Source organism: Chelon labrosus (assembly GCF_963514085.1).
Source record: "Chelon labrosus genome assembly, chromosome: 17".
Taxonomy (NCBI): domain Eukaryota; kingdom Metazoa; phylum Chordata; class Actinopteri; order Mugiliformes; family Mugilidae; genus Chelon; species Chelon labrosus.
The window spans coordinates 11,664,112-11,674,720 of NC_140350.1; the positions used below are offsets into that span (position 1 = coordinate 11,664,112).

The window sequence follows — 10,609 nt, forward strand, 5'->3', positions numbered from 1 at the left end:
ATAGATGCATTCACGGACTCTCCTTCCTGCAGATAAAGTATTTATTATAAACTGGACCCAGTGTCGGGGAAAAACAGGTTAATCGGTATAATATGAGGGAAGGAAGAAGAGGAAAGGGTGGAGAAAGTGGTGAAAGTGGATTTGGAGAGAGGAAATTGTGGAGACTGGCTCCCCCTGCTGGTTGGAAATAAAATCGACCCTTATTGCTGGATGTTCCTATGAGCTCAAAAGAGTTTATGTCTTGTCAAAATATGTCAAAAATTATATATAAAAAAATAACTGGTAGCCTATACAAGCCAACCGTGGGACATACAGGAGCATCTGAAAGCCAGAGGTCAAACTCTCGCAGGATATTTTCAGCCACATCCACCTGGTACCAGACACTTGCACACAGCCTGATGACTGAACAGTTTAACAAAAAAGAAAAAGACTCACACACGAGGATGAAAATGTTCGGAGATGGCAGAATCCGTGGGCAGCTGCAGCTGCAGCTGAGGCAGGTGCTAAATTGCACTGAAGATTGGGGAGAGATTGATTTAGGCTCAAACTAGAAAACCCAACAAATCTGAAAGGCAGAGAGAGAGACCTGCAGATGGGACGCAGGTGAGTTCAATCAACCAGGGGAGAAGGGTGGAGAGAGACAGAGGGAGAGGGAGCCGCCCAGGGATCAGCTGCCTCATCAGAAGCGACAGCTCTATGGCTGCGTTCAGACTGCAGACGGATCTGATTCAAATCTGATTCCTTCTCATATCCGATTTTTAGGGCTGACTGTTCACACTGCCTTTAGCAAGTGTCCAAATCGGATATGGTTCTGTTCAGACTGGGCCACATTCTTCACCGGTCTGATAGGTTGCTGTAGCAACGAGCGGAAGCGTCATTCAGCACATGTATTTGTCAGACGTCATATAATTGCGACAGCGACAAGCAAAACAACAACAAACAACACGATGGATGTACGTCACGTCAGTGTAAAGATTTATAAGGCATGCAGTTTCTTCCTCTGTCCAAGGCGAATTGTTTTCAAAGTCCTCCTCCATTGTGATAGCTGTAATATCACTGTCCGTGGCCGTAACGTGGCTCCTCCACAACGGAAATAGGCACGCGGTCTGGCGCATTGGTTCTGGCCTGGCGTCGCGTAAGTGACGTCACGGACAGTCAAAACCCATCTGAGTGTTGGGAGCTGTTCAGACTGAGACGCATCTGTCCATATCCGATACGAATGCGATATGAAACTACCTCTGGATGTGGTTTGCAACCGTTTGGCAAAAATCGGATTTCATGTGATCTGTCACTGTTCAGACTTCAAAATCGAGATCCGATTCAAATCTGAATGGGCTAAAAATCGGATTTTGGCTGGCAGTCTGAACGCAGCCTATGTCCTGCATCCTCTACCCACAGACACACCTAATCTAATTCTAGCTGTAGATACGACGTTGCACAACCAGTTAGATAGTTTACAGGAAGCACAGCGCATGCTTTGACACGCAAGAAAGTATTTTAGCCTGAAGTAAGGCAAAACACGTCTTGTGTTGTTACTGCTCTTCCCACAGTCTGCTTTAAGGCCGCAGGTCACATTTAGTTATATTCCCAGTTAGGTCTGCCCCGTGGGATCTTACAGATGCGGCCATTTGTCATTTTAATACGGCCTAAACTATTACAGGATATTTACGAGACAAGTTCATTCATATCCCGTGGGATAAATGTTCGCCTCATGTACATGTTTGTTTGTTGGACTACTACCAAGTTGGTGGAGCTGTGTGTGTGTGCGTGTGTGCGTGTGTGTGCATGGTCACACTGAACTGAAGCGGTTTGTGTTTTTTGCACGATGTCGCAGTGAAGGAGACCTTTGACCTTTTGCATACAAGATGTAATTATTTCAACACCTTGTGCAGTTTGACATTTGCATGGAGATTTGTTATAATAATGAGCGTATAAATTATTTAGAGCTCTCAGAGAATCCCGCTGCTTCCATTCTACTTCCATCCTGTGATGCATCCTGAAATCTTCACACGGGCAGCTGAGTGGTCTTTACACCCAGGATGGGTCCCATTTGGAGCTGGTGTTTGCCTCCAGTTTTGCGGGTATCTGCTGAGCGTCTGTCTCTTGGACACAAAGTGTCAGAGGACATCTGGGAGTCTGGCAGCAGAAGAGGAAATAGAAAAAGATAGACGAGAGGAACCAGGGAGCAAAGACTGGCATAAATCTGGGGGGGGACAGCTGCACTCGCCCGTTCTACCACAATGGCCGCTTGTACTGTGGAGGTCTTGTTTTACTTCAAAGAGCTCATTAACAAGGCCGCGCTTTGGGATTTTGTCTCCGGCCGTGAGGAAAAAGGCTTATAGCTAGGATAAAAATATTTTCACTTTAATTAAGTAGTCCAAATTCAAAACACTGCCCACATCTTTCTGAAACACCCTCTTTCCATCTTTGTCCGCTTTGCCCCCAGTCCTGAAAGACCAAGGAACTGCAAATGCCCCCATTGAGCTCTCAACAGTGGGAGGGATGGACGTGGGAGGACAACTGAGGACAACAGTCAGAAAGGAGCCTGTAGTAAGCAGTTTGTTCAAGAGAGTATCATGACAGTGAGAGGTCAAATGAAATGACTGGAAACAAATCCTGTTTCCCAAGTAACACAGATGAATGTCTCTCTTTTTGTCCTGCATCTCAGCTACCGACCGCAGAGACACCAGGGTGGCATGGGGGCATCACCAGCAAGTTTTAAATCTATGTGGATATACTGTACTTAAAAGTATACATATCAAATTTGCTTGCTTCTTAGATGTAGTCAAAGGCAAGTGCTGGAAACTGAGCAAGGCGTCACTGAGGAAACAGTCACAGCAAGACCCCCGAGGATTTCGTGCCAGAGGCAGAAAACATCAGGAACAACCCGAAAAGCATCAAATAACGGCGAAATGTTAAAAGCGCACAATCAATATTGCAAGCACAAATGTAAAAAGGTAAAATGTCACCCTTTATTGCGTACAAAAAGACAAAAAGAAAGAAAGCTGCTGTGACTTTTAAAAGCGGGTCGACTCCCAAAAATCAAAACCTTCGCAGTTCAAAGCAAGTCCACATTTGCCTTGTTACCGCCGAAGGGCAAAACCGCAACGTTAAAAAAAGGACAAACAAATTTAAACAGACTCAAACACACAAACAAAGACAAACGTTAGTCTCTGTCTCTAAATAAAAACTGTGATCAAGTATTGGCATCCTTTTGCTCTTCCACATCACCAGCACCTTTGTTCCTGCCTCCGATGCGTCTGAAGAAGGATATAAATCCAGAGGAGCTCACTTGGCCGTCCGCACGATTCCCCGCCTCGCTGTCAAGCAACGAGCAGACCGTGGTTCCGTCTCCTCTCATTTTTTCTGTCCTTGACCCAGAGGAGTATGACCTTTGAGATGTACCTCTCTGGAACAAGTCTCCCAGTCGGAAGGCGGCTGCAGGAGATCGGCTGGTTTCATCCATGGAAATAGACCTGACGACCGGGCCATGCGACAAAGCTCTCTGCGCGGGGCACTCTGGAAGAGACGCAGAACCCCCAGATGGAGATGCTGCACCATCCTGATCAGACTTGGGAGCATTACTGCCCCTTTCTCGTTCCCAGACTCCGTCTTCGAGCTCGTCCCCAGGTGGCAGTGATAGTCTCTGTTTGTGTGCTTGTCTGTTTCGCCGGGAGTTGTTGCCCTGGGAGCAGGTCAAAGGGCTCAGGATAGTCCATGGGGAGCCCACGTCCCCATTGTTGGCAAAAAAGAAGTCTCTAGTTCTGGGCTGAGGGGTACTTGGGGTAGCAGGTTTGTCTTGTTCTCTCTCCGAACGACGAGGAGTTCCGTCAACACAACTTTTGTTCTTTTGGTAGTGAAGCACCTTCCGAGTCACTTCCCGCATCCTCTCAGCCTCTTCGTTTTCCAGTTTCGCTGCTTGTCCGTCCTCTTTCTGTAGCTTTAGTTGTTTCTTCTCTGGACTTTCTTGGCTAGCGCGGGGCGTTTTGTTATTTTTTTCTACGGCAGAGGGCGATCCTTCGATGGCGGGCAGTAAGCTCTTCCTGCACCTGGAAAGACCCTCTGGCACTGTGGAGAGAAAGTTGGTCAGGGCCGACTCCAGGCACGAGGGGTCACCGGCGGGCTCGGGTCCCGGTCCCGATACTGTGGAGCGGCGTTTAGCGGCCATGCGCATGCTCTCCTTCCGCTTGCGCCTCTGCTCCGCTTCTTCTCGCTCTTTGTTCTCCTACAGCCAAGTAAAGAAAGGACAGATTCAACACCGCAGAATAAAGACAGAGCACTTTAAGATGTAGTCACGCTCTCAACATTAAAACATTACATTTCATGGTGATGTTTCTTCCCTATATACACCGATCAGGCAAAACATTATGACCACTGACAGCAACATTGACCATCTTCTGACAATTCAGTGTTCTGCTGGGAAACCTCTGAACCTGGCATTCAGGTGGATATTACTTAGACATGTAGCACCCACTTAGACCAGACCAGACACCTCCACCCCATAGCAATGACACTCCCCAGCAGGACGCAGCCTGACACAGACATACACCCAAAAATGAACAACTCAACTCAAAAAACATGAAGAACAGCACAAGGTGTTGACCTGGCCTCCAAATTCACTAGATCCCAAACTGATCAAGGATCTGTGGGATGATCCACAGAGGCCCCTCCCCTCAACCCATAGGACCCAAAGGCCCCCACTAACAACATTCTGTTGCCAGACACCACAGGACACCCTCAGAAGGCCCGTGTCCGTTCTCTGATGAGTCCCAACTGTTTTGGAGGCACAAGGGAGACCTACACACTATTAGGAAGATGGTCATAATGTTATGCCTGATCGGTGTATATAACATAACCCATCTGAATAGTACAGTGAATTGTTTCTATTCTTACCCGTACAGCCGTGTCAAACCTCTTGCAGAATGAGTTAAAGATGGAGCAGCACTCCTCTAGTTTGAAGGTGGCTGGGTCTTCACAGAAGTACTCAGCGACGGCACTGCTCACGGCAGATAGCTCCCGGAGAGAGGACTCCAGGTGTGCAATCTTGGCGTCAGCCCTCTGACAAAAGAGAAACGCACAAGAAGACGGATTCCAAAACTGCACAAAAGCATCCGCAAGCTCCGTTTGTGCTTTTGCGGAGCGAAGGTCAAATAACAAGGGGAGACTTTACCAGGAAAAATGTCTCCATCTGTTGTAAGATGCCAGGCTGTCTGCTGCTGTACAATTTCACTTCCTTGACCTTTTTGACTTCCTTCTCAAAGTCTGCGATTACCTCCTCTTTACAGATTCTGTAACGTTTACACATTTGTCAGTATAAAATTGTTCATCGCACCAAAAACGTTCAGCATCAGACTGAAACGGATGCAACTGAATATTTGCGGCTGCTCTTGGTGAACAAAAACCTGTTCTATTAAATAACCAAAGAGACTAGCCAGTGTACTAATGTTAGTCACCTGGATGCCATGCCAATGTGATCGAGCTGGCTGGGAAATGTCAGCAACTCAGCATCGATGTCCTCGGCTTGCTGTCAAGAAGAAATAATAAAGCGTGAGGAATAGATATAGAGCTGGAGGATGAGTCAGTTGCTTAACAGTGAGCCTACTAGTGTAACTCCTCAACTCTGACTCCAGCTGTCTTAGTTTAGCTGATTTCGCAGATCCCCAGCGAGCTACCGTCCACCCAGGGGCGCCGCTAGGGATTTTGGGCCCCATGAAAAGAATCTTTACAGGGCCCCCCAACACAGCGGCGAAATTTTTTGATGCTATTTTACATACTGGGGCTGGTTCAGGGGCAGGGGAAGTTGGGGGCTGACAGACAGCTGCTGCTGCTGCAGCTGCTGGTGCACTTGACTCTGTTCAGAATGAGGCATCATTTTGACAGAGGGGAGATCAACTATTATTGAATAAGAACAGCTTGATAAATGTTTGACTGGATTGATTATTTAACTATTATAGCAGTAAAATGTAAAAATCCAGAGTTTTCTTGAGCTAACATGGTGAGAAAAGTGAGCTAGCTTATAGACCACAGACAGGGACAAAGTTAATATACCACAACTAACAAACCCACCTTTTTTTTTTTTTTTAAATACTGGGTGACATATTGTCGAGCCTTCAACTCCTTCTCCTCTCTTAATTTCTTTTCTTTTCTTTTTTGGCTGCCTGATTTTTGAGGCATACTGCCGTCTCCTCCTCCTTGCCCGCTGTGGCGCTGTGTGACAAACCGCCGGTGCGCTACCTGCAGCTGACCCAGTCGGACTGAACCATTTTACATAAATAGAGGGGGGAAGGGGGGGCCCTGCAGGCGTTGATGTTTCCAAAACAAATACAGTTATTGTTACCAGGACATTGAAAATAAAACATTTGTGAATATATGTTAGTTAATAACTTAGTGTCATTATTTTTTCTGTATTATAATTTCATCATCATTAGGGGCCTCTCTGGGCCCCCCTCAATCATGGGCCCCTAGAATCCGCCCCAGGTCCACCTCAAGGCTCCTCCTCACCTTTGCGACGTAGTGCATGAGGTTCATGCCGGGTTTGTTGGCCTTGGTGTCTGCGAGCTTGAGCAGAGAGGTCATCCTGAAGCCGATGGCATTGGCGCTGTAGCCACCCTGAAGAATGAATCACTTTAATTACTTTTTCCATTCATCAGGATAGTGAATGCTGCATAAAAGCCACCCTTAAGGCCTGTGAATGCCTCAAATGCCTCAAATGCATGAGATATAATACATTAGCGCAAGTAATGGCAAAACATAATTCTAAAAGAAAAATACCAACAGCGTTCATGTAATTCCCGGCCTTTAATACGAGCCGAATGACTGAGTGGAGGTCGTCACAGTCCAGTAGCTCTACATGGAAAGAAGACAAAGAGATGTTGGCAAAGAAAATGAATGTAAGCATCAAATGAGACTTGGGTGGTGCAAAGCTGATGAATGAATGAGTGTGAAATGTTACCATTAGCTGCTTTGGTCAAGACAGCAACAGAGTTCTTCACCTCCTCCATAAGAGGAAAGAATTCCTCCCTCAGCACCATCGTTTTCAGGAGCTCCCCATAGCTAAGACGCAGACGCAAACAACAGCTAAGCACTGCATCAGCTGTAGCCTCTAGAGATGTCTGCGTAAGGCGACATTTCTACAGAACATTTCTTTAACTGACAGTAAATAAATGTGTGAGCAACGAGAACACGTTTGGACAACTCACCCCGGCACTTTGACCAGCTGCACCATGAACTGGTCGGCCTCAGGCAACAGAGAGCGGTTCCCGCTGAACGAAAGCAGGTGCTTCACCTGCGCATTGGCAAGAGTATGTCTCAACAACCAGTGACTACATTTATATTTTCTCTTCTATATATTAGGACAAAGGTTGTTATTGGGTCACGCAGCGTATTTGCAAGAATCAACATAAGTAAACTTATTGGAAATACTTTTATAATAGTTAAAGCAAATTGATTAACATCAAAAAGTCAGTGACTACATTTACTTTCTAACCGAGAAAAATACAACATGTACCTATACAGTATTCTAAAAGGAAAAATGGTCTGGTAGTTCTTAGTCCAAAACAGCTAAGAGGATCAGGACCAAACAATAAGAAGCAAAGCATAGTTACCTCAGTTTCCTCTGGAAGCAGTTTACAAAGCTCTTTGAGTTTGCCCGCTCCAAATCTGAGCCAGTTTCCTTGACGGATGTCCTGCACTATTTCTGTCACAGGCCTGCAGAGGGAGACAAAGAGCAACAGTAACAAAGAGGTACCAGTGCTGCATTTAAGTGATATCATTAGCTGTGTTATAAGTCATGCTACTTATGTTTTTGCTTTTTCCAAGCTGCCACTGATTTCCATTCATTCCAAAACATTGTGAAAAACCTTGTTTGAGGCAGAAATCATTTTTATCTATAAGTTTTTTTTTTTTTTTTTTTTTTAAATTTAAGTTGCTGCTGCAGAACATTGATCACACCAGGTCGTAAACCACCACGGTGCAACTAATGCTCAAGAGGTGGCAGCTAAACAGCATAGCCTAGTTACAAACTCATAGTCATTAAACAGCTGCAGGTTGACAAGTCATTTTTATTTTATTTTTTGATGTTTAAGCTATGATGACCTCTGCTGCAATTGATGACACATGTAAAGAAACTGATTCTGTTTTAATTCATAACTTTATGCAGCAACTTTCTCCAAAAAACTGTGTCGGTCTGTCTACAGACAGAAATAAGAAGCTGCCTGTTGCAATATTCAATGTAACACGTCACATTTATAAAACTGGCATTTAAGTGACGTGTCCAAATGCATTCACACAAGCATTATGAACCCAATAGAATACTGAAAGCCACACAATTTCAGTTTGACTAAAGCAGACACCATTACAGTACTTAGCTGCAGACAGAGTGAATTTGGTATTCAAAGTGAGAGCTGAGTGAACATCATCTTGATACTGTGCAGACACAAGAACTGGCTGTCGTGTGAATATGAGTTAATACACTTTATAATATACAATAAAACATTAGAATTTCCCTTTTTTATCACTACCATTATTGTTGTAATAAAAAAAAAAGACTATTTAATCATATTATGAAGTCAATGAGAACTCCTGACCTGTCTCATTTTCCACATTTATATCTGTAAACAGATACCTGCATATACTGTAAATATGCAGACTCTTTCAGCCAGGTGTGGGATTTCACTACCAGAAGCTTTCTGGATTCTGTACATATAGTATTGACCAATCATGTTTGAGCGTGCCTTGTTGCATGCAGTTGTGTGAGAGCAAGTTGCGTTTGTCAAGCAAAGGCATTGTAGTAGTTTTAAAGTGTTAAGTGAGTGTAAACTGTGCCGTCGTAGAGGTTGTCTCTTAACCTAATGTTGTGGTTTGCCACCAGAGGGTAAGTCATCAGCAGATAGCTTATGGTTACCTCCTTGAAGATCATGTCAAATGGCAGAGAATTATAGCAACTCCCCAACTTTAAAATGATGCAGCAAAAATGTAAGACACAAAATAGCCAAAATCCCGGCACCAGGTGCAGGACACCTACCAGGCATAACATTATGACCACTGACAAGTGAATAACATTGACCATCTTGTGACAATACAATGTTCTGCTGGGAAACTTTTGGACCTGGCGGCATTCATTCATCTGGATGTTACTTAGACATGTAGCACCCACCTGGACCGGACCAGGCACCCCCACCCCATAGCTAGGACACTCTTTGATGGCAGCAGCCATCCCCAGCAGGATGCAGCCTGACACAGGCACACACACAGCGGTCACAAAGCGGTTCAGGAACAACACAAAAAACATGAAAAACAGCACAAGGTGTTGACCTGGCTGCCAAATTCACTAGATCCCAAACCGATCAAGGATCTGTGGGATGCACTGGAACAAGCCTGATCCACAGAGGACCCTCCCCTTGACCCATAGGACCCAAAAGCCCCCATTATCAACAATCTGTTGCCAGACACCACAGGACACCCTTAGAAGGCCCATGTCCATTCTCTGATGACTCACAACTGTTTTGGAGCCGCAAGGGAGACCTACACAATAATAGGAAGGTGGTCATAATGTTAAGCCTGATCGGTGTGTGTTCACATTAATAAATTAAGTCATGACTGCTAAAACAAATGTCATGCTCGCAATGTTCCGACTATTAACATTTTGAAATGATGAAGACATTTCCATTTATTTGCATATGGTCGACTGAGATAAAGAGCCGGCTGGTTGGGTAACGATTAACGCAGTGGAAGTGAGTCACGAATCAAGATCCATACTTCTGCACGTCATCAGACCTCTGTTCTGACATCTGCTCACTATAGTTATTTCTCTTGGAGTTCATGTAGCCCTTATTGTGTGTCCTATCACAACCATGTTTTTTCACAATATCTCACTAATTTCTTTACACCTTTATTTTTTCACCAATATCTTTTTTTAGATTTTTACATCTGCGGCATCATTACCTCTTGAAATGTCTCAGGAAGATCCCAATATTCATGCTCCTTTTGGAGTCAAGAATCGTGACCTAAAGAAAAAAGAAACAAGGATCGTTAATATCTCTACAGTGAATATTCAGACCAAGAGACAAGTCCATATTTGACATTTGGGGAAGCTAAAATTCTCCCTTTCACTTCAGCAGTTCCTCACTGATGGCATAAGCATGGAACCTTTTAAAAAAAATCACTTCCTACCTGTGTGTTCGTTACTTCCCTTACTTGTGCATTCTGTGTTAACATGCCCAACGTCTGCATCAGTTACTGGAATTTTTTTTTAATGCTAGCTATTTACCTGAGGCTCCTGTGAAAAGAGGTCCACGCCATCACACTTCTTCATGATCCTGGGCAGCGAGGCCCGTTTGTCTACATGACTGAACAACTCCTCCATGCTCCGAATATCCAGTACCAGGTCCCTCTGAGGCCGCTTAGACGTCCACACGTTCAGTTTGCCCAGGACACGCTGGCTGGGAAGGGTGTCCCAGTTCAGCTTTTTCATGGAACGTCTTTGGAAATTACGAGAACCAAAAGGAGGGGGAGGAAGATCTGGAGGAGGAGGTGGTGGTGGCGGTGGAGGAGGAGGAGGAGGCGGAGGAGGAGGCGGTGGTGGTGGCGGAGGCCCAGCTGTAACATGCAT

The 10,609-nt window shown here is 45.1% G+C and overlaps 1 protein-coding gene across 1 annotated transcript; it reads right to left on the reverse strand.

Annotated features, from left to right (window-relative positions):
* Positions 1–2,962: 2,962 nt before the first annotated feature.
* fhdc3 (FH2 domain containing 3) lies at positions 2,963–10,609 on the reverse strand (the record flags this gene model as incomplete). Its single annotated transcript, XM_084564285.1, has 11 exons — positions 2,963–4,225; positions 4,894–5,058; positions 5,171–5,288; positions 5,454–5,524; positions 6,502–6,609; positions 6,776–6,846; positions 6,953–7,053; positions 7,200–7,285; positions 7,605–7,707; positions 9,943–10,004; positions 10,268–10,609. 11 exons carry the CDS (start codon positions 10,607–10,609, stop codon positions 3,197–3,199), a joined length of 2,256 nt encoding a protein of 751 aa, XP_084420411.1. The 3' UTR covers positions 2,963–3,196.